The 19,962-nt window shown below is 38.5% G+C and overlaps 1 protein-coding gene across 2 annotated transcripts in view; it reads right to left on the bottom strand.

The window, feature by feature from the left end:
* Positions 1-19,962, bottom strand: part of PTCHD1 (patched domain containing 1) — a 178,460-nt gene that overhangs the window by 105,857 nt on the left and 52,641 nt on the right. The window contains exon 3 of one of the 2 annotated variants that reach the window (XM_008272447.5): positions 12,976-19,911. The exons of the other annotated variant lie outside the window; for it this stretch is intronic. Coding sequence (XP_008270669.1) covers positions 18,257-19,911 — 1,655 coding nt within the window. The 3' untranslated portion in view covers positions 12,976-18,256. Of the gene's footprint in view, positions 1-12,975; positions 19,912-19,962 lie in introns of those variants that run through there. 2 annotated transcript variants of the gene reach the window in all.

The raw sequence follows: 19,962 nt of genomic DNA, 5'->3' as shown, positions 1-19,962 counted from the left end.
GCAGTCCACACAGCACACTTATAGAATGACAATCATTCTAGATAGCACTCTGACATCAGAATCAGCCCTTAAGGCTTCTTGGTCTGGCTGAAAAGCCTGTGAGAGCATTTCAGACATGGAAAGCCAAGACACTGTGGCAAAAAAATGTTCTACATGAAGGATCTCTGTGAGACCCCAGTGAAAGAAGGGGCCATCAAGGAAGGATGTATTTTTCTCTAAAGGTAAGAGAGAACTTCCACTTTGCTTATGGACTTGTCTAAATACTGACAGAGTTTGTGGATTCAAAAGTCTTCCATAGCCTTGGCAGCTCATGTCAAGAGCCTTGGGTGGTCACTGATGTCATACATAACACTGTTAATTGTTAAATTAACAACAGGAATCACTGTGCACTAACACTCCATGCAGGACTTCTGTCCTCAATGAGTTGTAGTATGAGAGTTAACTGTAAAACTTTTTCTCAAACAGTTTTTATGTGTGTGTGTGTGTGTGTATGCAGATTGTTGAAATCTTTACTTAGTATAGAGTTGGTCTTTCTGTGTACAAATTTAATTGTAAATGAATCTTAATGGAGAATGGACCTGGGAAGTGGAGAGAGAGAAGAGGAGGAGGAAGAATAACTATATTCCTAAAGTTGTACTTATGAAATTGTCTTCCATAAACATAAATAAATTAATTAACTAACAAAAATAGTACTTTTAATGTTGATTTTGTATCCTGTGACTTTACTGAATTTTTCTGTCAGTTCTAAATAATGAGTTTTTGGTGGAATGTTTAGATTTTTCCATGTACAGCACCATGTCATCTGCAAACATAGACGATTTGACTTCCTCTCTTCCAATTTTGATGCCCTTTATTTCTTTTTCCTCCTTAATTGCTCGGGATAATCCTTCCAATATTATATTGAATAAGAATGGTGAAAGAAGACATCCTTGTCTTGTTAGAGATCTCAGGGGAAATGCTTTCAGCTTTTCCCTGTTTGGTATGATACTGTAGGTTTTTCATATATTGCCTTTAACATTTTTAGGCATGTTCCTTGTATACTAATTTGTGGAGGGATTTTATCATGAAGGATGTTGTTGACATTATGCTTTTTAACATAGATTACTTATTGAAAAAGTACATGTGTATATTAATATGTACATATAAATATATACAAAATACATCCATTAAAATATTTATAAAAAATTTAAAACAGCTATGCTCATTAAGCACTGCTATATAATAAATGGCCCCAAAATTTAGTAGCTTAAAACAATATACATTTATTTACTGATCCCAGTTTCTGTGGATCAGAAATCAGAGCAGCTTAGCTAGATCATTCAAGGTTGGGGTTTCTCTTGATATTGAAGATATTGGCCTAGAATGTAGTCTTCTGAAGCCTTGATGAGACTGGAGGACACATTTCCAACATAACTTATTTGTATGCCTGGCAAGCTGGTACTGGTTGTTGGCAGGAGACATTTGTTGGGCTGCCTGAGTATCCTTATCACATGGCGCTAACTTCTTTCAGAGCAAGTGATGGGGAAAAACGAACAATGGAGAAGCCACAATGCGTTTTATGAACTAGTCTCAGATGTCATACATCTCAGTGTTGGCGCATTCTGTTCTTTGAGAACAAGTCACTAAGTATAGCCTGCATTCTAGGGAAGGGAAGTGATTAAGTTCTGCTCTTTGAATGGAAGACTATCAGTGAATTTGTGGACATGTAAAAACCACCATGATGTCAAAATGCTTATGTTGTAGACCTCAGTGAAAAAAGTCAAATTCAAAATTAGAAAGTAGCATTAAAGGATTAAAAGAATACGGATAGACCAATAACCACACAAGAGACTTGTGTAAACAGAGTCAAAACTTATGACTAATAGTACAAGATATTTGCAATGTAGGACTTTAAAACATAACTGTTATTACCAAAAAATTAAAGAAAATTTGTAAAATTATTTAGGCTAACAGTTAGGGAGTCAAAAGCAAGTAAGGTCCTGAGATAGAGGCAAGATGTCAAGCTGGAAGATAAGGAAAGGATATTTTGGAAGTAAGACACGTTTTGCCCCAGCAGGAAGACTATAGTTGCTTTTTAATGGCAAAACCTAGTTTTAAGGCAGGATAAATTAGGTTCTGCAGAAGAAAACAAAATGAATTAGCATGGAGAAAAAACTTCGAGCTGGAGTAGGGCTGATTTCTGGTTGAATGGTTTGTCATTAAACAAAATATCTCCCTTAAGTGTTTGGTCTGTCATACCTGTCTTGTCTTTATCCCATGTGTATGTATTGCGTCATATGTACCAAATTTTCATGCTTTCTTCTGCCTCATTGAGTTTGATTTTCTGCTCCAACCATTTGGGAGACTCGACTATTGTAGTCAAGTCTCCAGCTTCCTGAAGCTGGACATTCTGTATGACGGGATACAAGTATTGCAGATGAAGAGAAAAGTAATTGCCCCGTGCAAATTGAATTAGAGACCATATTCCCGGGTGTAAATTGGGAATTAATGATAAGAAATGGTCAAAATAACTTGGGGAAATTAGAAATCACTGCTCCTTAACAGATCCTGAGGATAAGCAATGATACCTGCTGCTATTTCTGCCAAATTATTGTTCAGTTCTGAACATTTAGTGTTAGTTTGCTTCTCTTGAATCACAGAGTACAACATATGCTTAACACTTGAAGACTTATCTAAGTAGCTCTATTGGAGAACAGATAGAGAGAGTCTCTAGAAATGCAAGTTGAATGGTTTTTTTGTCAATACATTATGATTTGTATTGAAAACTCACTTTGCAGTATAGAAATCAATTAAACTGTATCACAGTGGAATGGCTGTAGAATGTTTTAAAAATGTTTCATTTTTTTTACCATCTGATACTTTATTTTTTCATGTTACTGTGATATTATACAAAGAGAATAGATTCAGTGTAGTTCACAGATACAGTTATTATAATGATGTTCTCTTCCTCCCTCACCCTCTCTCTCCTTCCTTCCTTCCCTTTTAGTTTGAATGTTTTATTTTCCAGAGGATTTGGTAATCTTAAATACTTCCTTCTCAGATGTTGCAGTAATGTATTTCAGTTGGATTTGTATCCTTCTGATGAAGCTGAGATATTTCCTAGATTTGTCTTGTCTCTTTAACCATGATTTCCCTAAACTCTGGATGTCGAGGAGGCCAGATGTGTGAACTTAACATGCCTCTCTGTTGAACTGAATGTGCAACATTTTGTTCATGGTTTGGGGAAGACATAACCTTCATTAAATACAATATCTGGAAGAGTGTTAAGCAAGGGACTGTGGTGTAGTAAGTCTTCATTCACTTAAGTACTCATGGAAGTTCAGGGTTCTTCTGCTTTTGGATATGAGTATAGTTTGATTTTACTTATAAAGGGCACATGTTAGCCAATAAACTATTGGAATAGTCAGAGAGTGAAACAGACATATTATTAGATTTCAGTATTCAGGTTGGGGTAAAGGACTGCTAAAATTTGACATAGAAACACTTCTGCCAGAAGGAACTTAAGGGACTTCAAAAGTTCTGTGCAAGAGACAATGAAGGGAAATCAGAGGGTGCCAAAAGGTCAGCCTTTAATGAATATCTGCAAGAACCAAATAAGCAGTGTCATCAACCCCCAGGGGTACTGAGGTAGTTAGAGGCATAACTTCTAATACCAGCAACTGGATGTATTTCAGTGGTTAGTCATTAGCCCTTCAAACCTGAGAAGGTGGCTGGATGTTGGGTGGAGAGATACAGGCAATAATGTGTAGGAGCTGGTTCATACATTCAGAACCAATTGCTAAATTTTGAGGAATTTTGAAAGCCAGTTACTAAATCATGAGTAGCTTAGAATAGACTATGCCCTGCCCCCTTTTCAGGATAGCCAGTTGTTAAAGTTCATCAGCACACCACTGGATATGGAGCTTCTTATACATAGCAAGATAAACTTGGGATTAAAGCTGTTTGTCATAACACTAGAGCCTGGGTTTGCTCCAGTCACCTGGATCCTTAAGCCTGTTGATACTTCAGAGTGACCTAGTTTCCAGAGTACCTGATTGGCCATGATCTTTTCTGGGTTGAGCATGCCAGTAGCCTTCGTTCTTCTGCATCCTTATCCAGTTTTTAGTTTACCCTTGGTGGTCACCTTCTTCCTTGTGGATAATGCTGGAATCATTTCCTAAGCAGAAAAGCTGCATCTACATCTTTGTCTCTGAGTCTGATCCTGTGGAGGGATCATCTCCCTCATTATTATGCTAATAACAGGCTTCTAGGCATCATCAACCAGAACCTGAAAAAATGCTTACAGTATAATACCTGAATGAAAAGATTCTCGTTTGGCAATATAAATGATCAACTCAGCACCTGCTTTACCTTTAATGTTGTGTTTTGGCTGAACATTTTGTAGTGGTGTTTGTGTTTTCCCTGTTCCATGGTCAAAGTCATGTGATAGAGACACTTATGTGTTTAATTTTTGTTGTGTGCTTTATTTTTTAAATCTTTATAAGTAAGTACAAAATGACCAAGGTGTCTGTTTACTCAACATTGCATTTGACTGTATGACATTACACAGTGTGTCACAATATTTTAGCTTGTAATTGTGTTCATTAGCTGTTGGTGCATAATTCTACCACTTTAAGGATACAATTCATCTGAGAACTGTATCAACCACTCTGTTGTGGAGTCCAGGAATGCTTGCTAATGCAAAAGTTTGTTTTGGGTGTGTTTTAGTCATACTGGTGCAAGTCTAAGGATTTTTTTTTTTTATTTTGGGTTGTCTGAAATAGTAAAGAAATACTAGATGGGGAAGAGAATTCCTAGAGAGAGAAAAAATATCCAGCTTAATAACAATGAACAAAATATTTTACTTGTAACAATTTTTCATCCATTTAGTAATAGGAAGGAAATTCCCAGACCATAGAGGACTGAAAGAAAAGATATATTATGGATTTGCGTTTCATAACACTGATGAATTTCCAGATTTTCTCCTCATATCCATAAAAGGAATGCTGGATAAAATTTCAGGGTACCATAACAATAGTTATTTCAAGTTTAAGCACTGGATGTGTTACATGCACAGAAATTATTCAGTATTACTAGATCTTTGTAAAATTTACTTTCTAGCCATGGAGCATCAATTTTAATACCTATTAACCACATTCAAGTACTACTTACAGGTTTTGGGGTAAGTTGGTCATTTTTCTATAATGCAAGGTCAGCTAAAAAATTAAGTTACATCCCTTTTACTAACAAGATTGCATTTCTTAACTCATATAAATGCAGATATATCTAACACCTTGGGATCCTGCATTCCTATAGATTCAACAACTATACTCCTATTTAAACTGAAGTAATAGGTATTTATTACACATTCTTTTAAGGTCTTCTTCCCAATGAATGATTTTGAACGTGATTTTTTTTTTTTGAGAGGCAGAGAGATATTTATAGAGAAACACACACAGACACACACACATTGAGAGAGAGAGAGAGAGTTCTCATTTGTTATTTCACTCCCCAGATGTCTGTGATGGCTGTGACTGGGCCAAGGCTAAAGCTGGGAGTCAGGAACCTATAACAGAATCCAATTCTTCCACCCAATTACTTGGACCATTGTCACTGCTTCCCAGGGTGCACATGAGCAGGAAGCTAGATTTAGGGATTCTGATGTGGGATGTGAGCCTATTAACCAGCATCTTAAGGGCTAGGCCCAACGGCTGCTTCTGAACTTGATGGTTTAAGTACTATGATTCAAGGGAATTTTTCGTTTGTTTTATTCTTGTGAATCAGTGATGCTGTCAGCAGAAATGGAGGTTTCTGTATAGGTGATGAAATCTCATCTCAGTTTATCACCCATGGGGAAGATAGCACGTATCCCTAAGGATGTCTTTTCTACTTTATAACGTAAAATCATTGCCCCCACATGTGGTTTTGAATACCTTTTATCTGTTTTCTAATTGTAGAAAATGCTGTTTACATTTTCTGAAAGTCTTGTTTCCCTCACCACAGTTTTGAATGCGAATTATCAGCACTTTCCCATCTAAGTCCACATCAGAGTACATGAACATGCAGTTATGAACGAGAGTGCCCCAAGGATTTGGCAGTGAAGGCCTGCTGCAATATATTTAGTTTTCTAACCTAGGTTTTTCATCTGCATTATACTAAGCATGGCTTATATCTCTTCTCAGCCTTTTGGCAAAGATCAAGCATACTAAGTGTGGTTTATTATATGAAGTACAAATGAGCATTTGCTGCAATGGGGTTTTACAATACAAACATTAATGTTTAAGAACAAACCCTATTGTCCTGTTGATTTTTATCACTTAAGTATACAACTCTTCTTCCCATTTGGGATTCCAGCAAGATGTAAGTATTCATGAGCTGCAACACTCAACAACTATGCAGAAGGTTATGGCAAAAGAACCTAATTTAAGAAAACTTACTATCAATTGCAGTCCATTTTAAAGTGAAAATCCTTTAAACAATATTCTGTTTTTAGCTTTTCTCATGAGAAAAAAAAGGGAATGGATATGGGAAGTAAAATATTTCCCCATATCAAAACTTATCAATGTATAGAAGCATCCAGGTTGCCTGATGATTGCCTTGGAAGCATATGGAAAGGGACAGTATTCATTCTTCTTGTAACCTTACTGTAGGTTTTATCAGTGCCACTGTAAAGACAGCAACTTGAGTATTGTCTTTAAGGAAAATTTAGACTAAGATGGAATCATTTATTATAAAAATAGCTTCATAAATCTGGGAGATGTACATTTTATTTTGCCTTAGGATGTTAACTTACTAAGTGTATGTTGAAAAATTTAATGAACTCATGTACTTTCTTGTTTCCCTTAGTCCTTATTTTCTGGGCTATTTAGGGAAATGTCTGTGCTTTGGAGAACCTCAAAGTAGGCAAAAATCCAAATGATTAAATTTAGTTTCTGTGGATGTCTTCTCACCATGAAATATTTCCAAGTTAGCTAAATTAATTGAACATGCAGTTATGAACGAGAATGCCCCCAAGGATTTGGTAGTGAAGGCCTGGTTCAATATACTTAGTTTTCTAACCTAGGTTTTTCATCTGCATTATAATAAGCTTGGCTTCTGAGAAAGTTATGTGAGCCTGGTTCTCTGGCCTTTCTTACCTTTGTTAAAGATCTATCACTGATAATATTGTACATGAGAAATTATTCTCTGGATACTTAGATGCATGCATATACCTTGAACTCTCGATAGTTTTTCCCAGGTGGGGTGTGTGTGTGTGTGTGTGTGTGTGTGAGAGAGAGAGAGAGAGAGAGAGAGAGAGAGAGTTGATTTCAGTTTCCATGGAAATGGGCTAAATAAGGACTTTAACAGACAGGAGTATGAGTGTGACTTCTCCTTTGCTATTCCCAGCTGCTGGGTTCTAGCTAAATACTATTGAGATAAAATCGGAAATCATCTTGAATCTTTACATTATAAGAAAGATCAATATTGTAATTTGGTACCTTTAACATAGTTTTGGATTCAAATGTTCTTTGTGATGTGGTAATTGCTGTCAATGCAGGTAGCCCTGTGAATGAATTAAAGAAGAAAACCCACCCACCAACCACTGACAATTTGACACCCATGCATAAATATTTCTCTGTTACTCTCTTCCGAGACTTTCCTCCTCACTCTCCATACAGGTTTGTTTTACAACTAATACACCCAGCATTTAATCTCCCCTCACCCTAAATGCCCTTGGCAAACCAGAATTCTACAGAAAAGAGGGGCCACACTTAGCTTTTAGTTAGGGCTTTGCTGGTTTTCTGTCAGCCTGAGAGGTAGTCACATATGATGCTTCCTGCTATAATTTTATTGCCCCATTTGTAAGCATATATTAAACCAATGCCAGAAATTGGATTTTTCTTCCCTTTATCCAAAGACAGAGATATGATATTGTGACCATTCAGTTAAAGAAGTCACCATATGCAAGGTTTTATAAAGATACCCATTACTAAACAAATGGAAAACCCCCAAACCTCTATTTGTAGAATATTGAATCATATACACTTATTTTGATTTCTCACTAAGAAAAAAACATAACAAAATTAAACAACAAAGAACATATTAGTGGCTACTAAACAGTGAGAGGGAGGTTATGGGGGAAAAAGCCACAACAATGCAAAAGTTGTACTTTGTAAATTTACATTTATTAAATAAAAAAAAGGAAATAAAAAAAGGAAAAGAAAGTAAAGTGGAGATAGTCCCCTAGCCTATTGCCATTTTGCTCTTTGGTGTGTGACTGTTCAGGATTAGAAACATGCATGAGGCTGGCGCCGTGGCTCACTAGGCTAATCCTCTGCCTGCGGCGCCGGCACCCCGGGTTCTAGTCCCGGTCAGCGCGCCGGATTCTGTCCCGGTTGCTCCTCTTCCAGTCCAGCTCTCTGCTGTGGCCCGAGAAGGCAGTGGAGGATGGCCCAAGTGCTTGGGCCCTGCACCCCATGGGAGACCAGGAGGAAGCACCTGGCTCCTGGCTTCGGATCAGTGCAGTGTGCTGGCCGTAGCAGCCATTTGGGGGGTGAACCAACGGAAAAAAAGGAAGACCTTTTTCTCTGTCTCTCTCTCTCTCACTAACTCTGCCTGTCAAAAAAAAAAAAAAAAAAAAAAAAAGAAAAGAAAAGAAAAAAAGAAACATGCATGAAAAAGGGAAAGCTAAATAAAGAGGTGAGGTGATAGCTATGCTAATTAGTTTGACTTAATCATTGCATGATTCATACATATATGAAAACATCACATTGAATCCCACCAAACATGTAAAATTTTGTCAGTTAAAACCAGATACAAAAGAAAAAGGAAAGTAATAAGTTTGAAATTTTTACATTTGGAATTGGATACCAAGATTGAAAACAGGATGCTTCATTTGAAGATGGGATTTTAATAAGAAAGGATAGATATCAAAGGATTCACTGTACTTGACAGAAGTCATTTTCTAGGTACAGTGTGCTGACTGGTCTGGGGGCTTCTACAGTCTGTAAACTCCAAAACTCTAAGTGCTAGCATGAAACATTGCCCTTTGGTGAAAGCTGGTCAGATGGAGAGGAGCTATGGGATTGCCTATCATCAGTGGGATGGATTTCCCAGCTGATTTCATTTCTGTGGAGGTGTGGGATGATGTAAACACATATTTTGGGCATTACAGAAACTCAAGTATTACAAAATTTTTGTAATTTTTCCCCAGAAACAGTTGACCATATGTCATTCCATTGATTTTCCTTAAACATCTTAAAAAGGAAAATACTGTAGATATTTGCCTCAATGTAATCAGCTTCACTTTTGTAGACCTAAAGGAAATACAGGGATCTCAGGCAGTATATGTGGCTTCTTCAGATCGGCCCTTTCTGTTTAGAACAATGAAACGTTTCTTTTTTAGATATTGTTTGTTAACATATAAACTTCGTGGCTTGTTCTAAGGTACAGAAGGGCCTTATGATGAAATAGAGAGGCACCAAAAGAGGTGTCAGGAAATAAAGTTACACCAGAAGAGGGCTGTGTGTGTGTGTGTGTGTGGGTGTGTGTGTGTCTTTAGGTAGAAATGATGGTTTATTAGTTAATGCTCCGTGCTAGAAAATGGTTTAACTTTTTTGTGGGAAATTGTTCTGGGTAAGTTTTTGATGAAATGTTACATGAATAGGCACTGCCTGTCTTGGATAAAAGTGAAGTGACTCATACTTTATTAAGCTCAGGGTGTGACTACATTATATTTTCCAGTAGAGTTTAGTGTTTATCTGACTCAAAACTGACCAAGCTGAACTAATTTTGTGCTCTAGCATTTGGATATTTTTTCCTGATTTAAAAATAATTTACTATTACCAGAACCGTCTATTTGCCTAGTGTGAAGAAACCCAAATAAAACACTGAGAAACACAAATTAGCCTTGATAACTTTTTGGAAAAATAGACAAGATTTTTGTATACTGCATTAGTGGTTACTGTGATTAACAAGGTGTGATCTGTTGTCATGGATGGGACCTAAAAACTTATTGAGATTTAGTCTAAAACTTTATAAAATAGTAGGAACCTATTTATAGATTCCTTTATAAAATTTTAGGAACCTATTCTGTCAGCAATGATAGCAAGAGTGGCCATGTCTTAATATTGAAACTGTTTTATGTCTAGAATGAGGATCCTTTCCAACATCACTAAATATTTGGCATACAGTCTTTTCCCTTCTGTTTTTTCACCCATTAAAATTGGACTGCTAAAGGAACATTTCACTGTTATGACTATATTATTAAGTTATTGGCAGAGGTTATTTTTGATGTTTTTAAAAAAACTTGAGGCACTGGGTATGTAGTCACACTTCTTACAGCTTTGAAACATGTAGACAATTAGAGAATTTTGACCAAGGAATTATGAAAGCCAAGCTGAAATTTTCTTTGTTTGGGTTCAGCGTTTGATAATTCTACTTCTGATTTAAATTTAAGCTGGAATTCCACAAGTAGTGGGTGGCTGAATTAAGATATCAAACAAGGGGCCAACATTGTGGCATAGCAGGGAAAACTGCTACCTGCATCCCATATGGGAGCTAGTTAAAGTCCTAGATGTTCCTTTTCTGATCCATCTCTGTGCTATGACCTGGGAAAACAGTAAAAGATGGTCCAAGTGCTTGGGCACCTGCACCCCTTTGGGAGACCTGGAGGAAGCTCCTGATTCCCAGCTTTGGATTAGCCCAGCTCTGGTTGTTGCAGCCATTTGGGGAGTGAACCAGTGGATGGAACAGCTGTCTGTCTGTAACTCTACCTCCCAAATAAATAAATAAAAATCTTTTTTAAAAAGATGTCAAACAATAGGGAGAGAAGCTGAGAATATTCTGACCAAGTTATTGAGGACTGTAGGTTAATAATTCCAAAGAAAATGTAGGATACTTTGACTTTATTCAAAAAATAATTTTTGCTTTATTTTTATCCTGAATGGTTCTACTATTCTCAGTTATTCCCTACAAATCTGATTGGTTTCAGCTTCCCAATAATTAATTTTTTGTTACACTCTATGCCAAAATTTGTTAGGAAATGCACTAGCATTCCCTTTAATGTCTACTCCCCATTGTGTGTGTGTGTGTGTGTGTGTGTGTGTGTGTGTGTATCAGAGAGAGAGAGAGAGAGAGAGATGGATGGAGAAGTTTGTGGTCAGATACTTCTTCTGTTGCCTGTGTATCTTATCTCCAAAATTGATATTTCCTATCACCCAGTTTCCCTGGATGATACCTCTTTTTCTTGAGATCCCATTAAACTGATGCTGGGGAAAAATGTAAAATGCCCACTCTTGCCAAGAAGCATTGTTTACCCCATGTTTCCTCCCTTTTTCTCTATTTCTTTTCCCCTTCTCTGGATCACCAAGCAGATTGTAGATACATTTCTGAAATTCCAGATGTTGGGAGAGATTCTATGATTTTGGGTTTCTGCTACTTTTGTTGATGACCTGGAAAATTCATCAAAGGTATCTTTTCCACTATGAAACTATTAGCAATTTATAATTTGCAAAGTACATTCTTACCTTCCAAGGTTTCTTTTCTTTAAAGTCTATTGTCTGGCTGCTTTCAGATGTGCTCTGCACAGAAAGCATATAGAAGGAGGAATTTTAAAAAATGTTTTATTGCAGAAAGATGCAGCTTTTGGCCTGCAAAACCCCACAGAATCTCAGAACTGGGCCAGCTAATGTTTTTTAATGTGCCTAAACCATGACAGGTTTATTGAAAGAGTGGTGTGTATGTGTTTGCTAAAGTTGTATGTGTGTGCATATGTATATGTGTATACATATTCTATACGTGTGTATATATTCATGTGTGCATATTTGTGAAACAGAGCCAGTGGGTTATTACCAATTTTGCCCAGCCATCTACAGTTCTGGGAGGCATTATAGCTTGGTAATTCTAGGACAGAAGGCAAAGGCAATTTTGGCAGGATGTTAATTTAAAGAATAAATATTGGAAAGGCTGAGCCAGACATGTTCATGGTCATCCTAGAAAATCAAGGACATTGTTTTGCCAAAAGGAATCCAATGAATTTTCTGAAGAAAGACCTGGCATGCCATTTTGCAGGAATTATGTAAAGCACCATGTAGAGCCCAATGGACAAAGGCCCTCACCCATCACATCAGATGTTACATAGTGGAAATAATATTTCTCCATCTCAGTAGAAAGTTTCCATTATTATGGTAGGGCAGATGGTAATGTAAATGACACTGATCAGTGCCACCATGGTGCTTCAAGGAAGACCAGGCAGTGAATGCTTTGTCCTACGTTAACCCAGGTGACTTCCTTTGTGCTTAAAGCTATACCAAAAGAAGCATTATCGGCAAATATAAGTCATTTATACTCAAACTTCCTGTGTCAGTCTATGCTGTATCTAGCTTCTGCCCAGGAATCAAGAGAACGGGGCTTTTATTTTCATGTATGTCTAACACTTGTCCTTAATGTACCCATCTTAAAGACACATTGTTAAGATGAATGAGACTTACTCTTTCCCAGTTTGTTTGAGAGTCAGCTGCTGCAAGTGTGTGCAGGCATGCCTGTTTAGACCTTTCAGAATAGTACTCACTTTGGGACCAGCCCTTCCAAGGATTCGGTCTGTAGCTGCAAATAGGCTAGAAGTAGGTTGCTGGTCCCCTGGTTCTTTGACAGTACACACTTCTATATATTGGCTTTTTTGTCTGCCCACTGGGTGTGTGGTGGTAAGCATAACTTTGAGGGTATATATTGTGTGTTGCAACAGTAAAAATGGAAGAAACCTGGTATTTCTTCTGCCAACAAGGGCACAGCACAGAGATCCTTTCCTGGTGCTGCCTTGATCGTGTTCATTTGTTGCTGAAACGTAAATTGGCACTGAAAATGTGTTGCCAGAATAAGTGCATGAATGGATAAACAATAAAGGAACAGAGGCAAGTACTTGGCATGGCATGTAGACACGGATGCTTGGGAACTCTTTTGGCTCCTTAGAAGATGGTTGAAATGTTCTTGAATGCCCATTAGCCAAAATGAGGACACTAGGATCACACTCCCAATGAGGTCTTTATTAATTTAGGACAGTGGTTCTTTACCCCTTTTGGGTCACAGACCTCTTTTGGAATCTGATGACAACTATGAACCGTCTCTTTAGGAAAATGCACATATCGAACACATACACACATTTTTGCATGTAATTTAATTTTAGGGAGCTCAGAGTCCCTCCTCCCACCAACTCATTCATGACCTCCAGGTTAAAACCCCATAATTTAGATACACAGAATTTGGCAGTAAAGTGGCAAAATGGAGAAGGAACTGAGACTAGAAACTAGACTTCAATTATAGTCCTCTATCTGCTGCTGACTAGCTCTGTGAACTTAATTTCACTTCTCCGGGCTTCAGTTTTCTCATGTGAAAAGTGAGAGGGTAATCTTCTGTCCAAATACTCATCTGGTGTCAACATTCTGGAGGGAGAAGAAGCTGGCACTTTCGACAGGAACATCACTCCTTCCACCAAGGCTCCTCTGTGGGTTGCCTCCTCAATACACATTGTTTTCTTTGTACTTTGAAAAGAAGCCTTCCTTCGCCACCAGGTGGGCTCCTTCGAATCCTTGTGGTACTAATTTTTATCTGACTAAAAGTGTACACAGAGGGCATAGCTCTCTGGCCGCCTTCTTCCTTGCATGGCACCCTCATAGATATCAAAGAGGATTTCAAACAGGTCACATGGGCAGAAGGAGGGCAGATGAGGCAGGCTAGGGAGGAAATCCTGACACTGCCTCTTCAGGTGAACAGATTCTAGCCCATTCACTCTCCTCTTTGCTTTCCCCTGGATTGGCATGAAACAGAAATAAACAGTTGTAACCACCACAGGGAGGAACGCTGCAATGTGCTAGCTGTAGCCATTCTCAGTTCTTTGCCAAATAATCCAGTGCAGCACTAATTTGATATTTTCCTTTGCATTGCAGATTTATCATACTTTAAAAAACATAGGAACTTTATGTCTTCAATATTTGGTACTTTTTTATTTAGTCCAAACTTATAAAAGCAAATTATGCAAAGGGAATGTTCAAATGTCTTCAGACAAACCAGGCATAGTTATTAAATAATAAGTACCATCCCCTCCCCATCTTCAACTTCTGTTTACCTAAATCCCATTTTTTCAAGGATCACAGTCCAACTCCAACCTCCAGGACATAAACCTTCTTAAACTAGCCCCACTAAGTGGTGATACAGCCTAATTTTTAGTGACCTAAAATGATGGGGAATTAATTACCTTCTGCACCAACTCATCATATCTTTATATAGCCCAATTCTTCAGCCTAAATCTACTTCTCTGTTGTTTCATGGCCTGAGTCCTAGTGCTATGGCATGAAACTGACAAATAATGCTTTTAGTTCCTTCTCTTTGTCATGCCTTTCCATGAGTGCCTTCTAAATGTCATCTCACTTCAATCTCACAGCAAACCCGCAGCATCAAATGTGTGCTGTATGCAGGCAGATTTTTAAAAAACTGGATTTGTTCACTGCTGAGTCCCCTTTCTCTAGACCAATATCTGAGCAATATTCAGCACTCATTAGTTGCTGCATTTAAGATATTTCCTGTTATTATCCCATACTATAGATGGTAAAACAGTTTCAGAGGTTCAACACAACTACAAGATACAGGGATACTTGAATAGGACCCAAAGGAGTAAAGCCATTGTGAGGAGGATACCGTTTGTGTCCAAGAGGCTCTGCCTCATACCACACTCCCAAAGTAGCATCCTATCCCACCTGTTCTTGTGATGGACACAGCCAAGCTGTGTCACTGGGGCTGGAGAAGAGTGGTGTCATGGTCCCAGAATGCCACTTACAATGAGGTGGTGGTTAGTTAAAATAAAAAGGTTATCAAGGGCCTTGTTTCAGGTGGTATATTGCATAAATAACTGTGGCCATGGAGGATGGCATCTGACGATCTTGCTTCTGACTGAAATTGAGGGGTTAGAAGTATTGGGAAAGGCAGAAGCAAAACAAGCAAACAGACAAACAAGTAATACAAAACCAAAGCAAAACACACACCAAAACCCCCCAAAACAACAACAAACAACACAAACACAACCCCTGAAACTCAAATCACAACTTATAAGCTGGAACACTGGGGAGGAATTTTCATGAGGGTTTGTCTTATTTTTTTCTCTGGAACAAACTGTAGTTCTTTTAGCCTGAGGAGCCCTGATGAGCCTTGTTGGAACATTGCTGTAGGACTAAAGCATAATGCCCTGCTTCAAGTATCATTTTCTTTCTTGCAAACTCCTAAGTTCCTTGTGAATTTACATCTTCTGCTGAACCTAAGAGAATATTATCACCGTTATCTTACTTTGTTTATACTCCTTATGAATGGACAATAAAGCCCAAGTATCACAGTTTTTGCATTGAACAGGAGAGAAATATTTTTGATAAATGGAATATTTTCTTTGGTAAACAAACACCAAACACCAATTCAATGCTAATCAAATATGTTTCTTTGGTAAAGTGGACATTAATGTCTCGGGTGGAATTAGTTGAAAGAAAAAATCTCCTTCGAGTGTTTGTCGGGATCATTCCTTCCTTCTTTGTAGCAATTCAAAAAATAAACCTTCAGGAAGTAAAGATGTAACTTTTTATGGGTGTGTGATTCTGAGTTATATCTAAAGTGTGTTCTCCATGGTGGGGCTAAACCACTGCAATCAGAGCAATAATTGATAGTAAATATTAACAAATAAATAATAATTATCTAACAATAAATAATAAGTCTTTGCATGCATAGTCCCCCAGTAGAAAAATTCGTTTCACAGTCAGAATTCCATAAGCCTTGATTTCAAGTGCTGAAAAGAGAAGTTGACAATTTTGAAAATGCCCTTCATTTTAAAATGCAATATCCCAGGGTATACAGAGACTCAATCAAATTGGAAAACTATCTGTCATAAAACAAAGTTCCACAGTAAGTTATTCTGGTTGACCAAATTGAATGATTAAATTCTCAACAAAATCCATTTAACTGGTGTGCATGTTGTGTCAGTTTTGTGGGGTCACTTTGAACTGAGGTGCTCCACGTGGCTGACACTACATCAATGGGGGATTTAGAACACACTGTTCAGAAAATGATTTAGCAACATATGATTTAAGAATAAAACCAATCCCCTCTTCAGTTGTGTTTTATAAATAATAGCCTCGTTGCAGGCCCCTAGGAGAGAGAATTGATTGAAGATCTATTATGCAAACTTGCCCTTTTGGGAGGACTGTACTTGTCCTCAGATTAAAGCTCATTATCTTCTTGTTGAGTGCATAACATGTTGGGTATGATCACTTAGTGTGTCTTCAGGGGAGACTGAACCAGTGTGTAATGCACTACCCATGATCCCCTGCATATGCATTTAAAACTGTGTGGACAACAATACACGAAATAGAAAGCAAAAGTTTGTACTTGGTTTGGTTATTTGTGAATCGTTTGGGCTTTTTTGCTGCTTGGAAAAACAATGGCAAACCCAAATTCCAAACAGTTTAATTCTAGACATTAAAAAAAAGTCTGCCCTGTGGCTAAAATTGTGTTCCTTCCTTAGAAATGTATTTTGAGGGGGCTCAATAGCTGTCTCATGAGAAAACTGAAAATTGGTCTGCCCTGTCTAAGGCATGCTAAAACGATAGAAATCCTCTAATGGTATGACCTGGGTGAGTCATTTTATTGTCCCAGGTGTCAGTTTCCTCTTCTGAGGATGGGGAAGTTGCACAGTACATTTGCTAAGGTCCAGAAAGGTAAGATGCTTTTGGGAAATGCTTATCACTATAGATGTCTAAAGAAGCTAAATCTCTAAAAGGGAAAAATTCTGCAGACATTTGCCTCAAATGTAACCAGGTTTTAGCTTCATTTGTATAGATTTTAAGGAATCCAAGGGTCTGGGGCAGGTACATAGCCTCTTCAGGGCAAACCACTTCTGTTTAAAAATGAGCCAGGGACTGTTTCCTCTGTAGAGACTGCAAGTCAACAGTATAACCGACTAGGCTTGCTGATGTACAGAAGGGCCTTGTCATGAAGTAGAGCAGTACTGGAACAGGTGAGTGGGGAGGGCCAGTAAGTTGAGGAACAACCAGTTTAGAAGGAAAGTTTGACTGTCACCAGTCATTTCCCCACACTTTTCCCCAGTCATTTCCACCTGTCTTCCTTTTAGGCCTTTATCTCCACATACTTTTATAGTTTCAAGTGTCAGGACTTAGACTTACCAAAGATCTTTTTTTCCTCCCTCTATTTGTCACAGCAAAGGCAGGCTGGCATCACAAGTTGAAAGCTATGGCAAATAATTGTTTCAGTGTTCATTTTCCCTTCCTCAGCCATGTGCAGGCAGATGTTTCTGGGCATCCATGCAAAATGCATGTAGGGCCAAACCACCAACAGCTGTATCAGCTGGCTATTTGTTTTTTCAACAGAGGTACTGTCTTTGGGTTCAAGTAGACACCTGCTTTTCCTCCATCATGCCAGGCATTTGGGTTTGGCTCTGTGGCTTTGGGTCCTCAGAGTCTGCTGCCAAAAGTTGGAACTACTGAAATGTACCCATTCGGTGACAAGTGACAAGATATTCCAAAATAGAGTTGCCTTGATTCTGCAAAGCTAGAGCTTTCATTGGTTTCCAGGTGTATTAACCAAACTACACCAGTGTTAAAAAGTATATCAGTGGGGAAATATGACAAATTCATTCTAAACAACAAAACTGCCTCACCCAGGTGAATTTAGGGATAACTCGATCTCAGTCCATGGGTGATGGCCACTTTATACCATGTCTGCTTCTGACCTGCTTATGTTGGTCAGAACTTTCACAAGCATCTCCCAAGATGTTGGGGAGCTAGATGAGATGGCTAAGATCTCAAATCGCAGATCCTGCCTGGAGCTACTGCTCTGCAGAAACTCTGCACGTCTTACTGTTTCAACAACACTTAAAAGCTGTTTCTGCCTTGGCAGCTGACCTTTTAGTCGGTAGGTTTTGTCACAACACCAGCAACACCTACATTGTGGATAAAATAGGATCTTGCTTGTAAATAAGCTTTCTTCTTTTTGATGTTAGTTTAAGAGACTGTAAATCAGTCTCTCTCTCTCTCTCTCTTTCTCTGTAGGTCTATAAATTCTCATAACCCTTTTGTTTTGAAGATTGAAAATATATCATGCCCATTTCCACTCCCCTTGTCCTTTACTTTTTTTCAATGCCTATTTCTTATCCTTTAAAAAGGGAACAACTTCAAATGTAATTGTTTCATTAACATAATCTCTTTGCTCTTGATAAGACCTAGGGTGAAAATTTACCAAGCAGACACTATCACACAGTTGTAATTTGGTCAACCACTCGGGTACTATCCATATCCACCATTTCTACACACTCAATTTCCTCCCGGTTTTCAGGATTTTTCTTCTCTTTCCTTTTTTTCTTAGAGGGTGGCAGGAAAGTCAGTATCACAGGTAAAATGGCAAAGCAGTGAAAGAAGGTGACAAATGCTATTAAAAACAAGCACCTGAACAGTGTACAGGTCAGATTTGAAGGCACAGCTGCGAGAGGAATCAGACCAACAATATAACAGAGGTAACTCTGTAAAATGGCTACCCCATGCACTTCCAGGGCATTTTTTACCCATTTAGTTCTTGTAAAATCCTTGCCCAGAACAAATGTGGATAACAGTGGAGCACAGTTGTCAATTGTGTAGTTAATTCCATAAATTAAGCATAGCACGGAAATGCAGTCCAGCTCTACTTTCCATAATGTCATGAAACCTATCACTCCAAATTCCACGGACACAACCGTTAGAGTGATCCAGACGTTAATCAGAGAATCTGCCACCAGGAATGCCGAGAAGAAGAGCAGGAACAAAGCACTGATGCAGGAGTTGTGCAGGGGGGCTCCCAGAGAGGAGGCATATCGATCCATGTACACAAAGGATGGGTTGAAGACGATGAATTTCACTTTGGAGGTGACAGAAAGTCTCCTCAGCGTCTCCAAGAGATCATATAGTTCTTCTCTGTTTGTTTCCATGGTCTTGGCTACCAAAAACATTCTGGAGGCCACGACATCAACCTCATCATTGTACTTTTTAGAGAAGATGATGTCCTCTTGAAAATGTGAAAACTGGGGGGCTTTCAAGAAGGAATTCCTCAACATGTCTGTGAAATTTTTCTTAGGCAAGCCAGTGGATACATTGAGTTTTCGAAGGTAATTTAAGTAACTCTCAAACCAGGATATCCGCACAAACCCCTTGGTATATTCTAGGACATCTTCTTGGACACTAGTGTTCCAGTATTCTATGGACTCATATATGTAAAACCCAATCACAGGACTGTAGTTGCTAAAATACTTTTGCTGGGCAGTAGTGTACTCAATGGTTTGTGTCGCAGTTGCTACGATGTTACTAAGGTCTGACCCTTCACTGACCTGCAGATAGCCCATTAAGGCAAAGGAAATATAAATAAGGTAAAAGAGAACTACAAAAGGCTTGACATAGGTGTTGGTTATCCAGTCACAGTAGTAGCGTTTGAGGAAACATACCAATAGGTGACTCTCATAAGTGTTCGCTTCCTCTCCTTCAGTTGTGTCCTCACTGAATCTGGCTGTGAGGAGAAACCTGTACCATGCCGGCTTCTCCTGCAATACCTCAGGCTTTGGGACTTTTCTACAGAAGATACTATGCTGGTAATTGTTTTCTATGTAGCCAGTGAACACGAGGCTGGAACCATAAAACGAGAGTACATAGAGGTAGTTGAAGAAGATTGCAATACAGGAATTGCAGCAGAAAATCCTGGCTGCCTCAATGTTCGTGAAAGGACTGGCCCCTATGCCGAAGGTGACCAGGTACATGGCAGTGGTGAGAGAAAAGGAGAGCATGGAGTCTGCATAGACTGCTGCAGTTCTCTCTTTAACATGTTGGTCTTCTCTAGTTTTCCTCCAGGAGGATAACATTTCAAAAGTCCCATATAATCCATGACCTGAGGGGGCAGAAAAAGATCAGAGCCAAAATTTAAAGAATTAATCTTTTT

The sequence above is a fragment of the Oryctolagus cuniculus genome, chromosome X (assembly GCF_051225735.1).
Source record: "Oryctolagus cuniculus isolate XC-2025 breed Fujian yellow rabbit chromosome X, ASM5122573v1, whole genome shotgun sequence".
In the NCBI taxonomy this organism is placed as follows: Eukaryota; Metazoa; Chordata; class Mammalia; order Lagomorpha; family Leporidae; genus Oryctolagus; species Oryctolagus cuniculus.
Note: the sequence above shows the minus strand (reverse complement) of the source record. Positions and strands in the feature narration are given on the sequence as shown.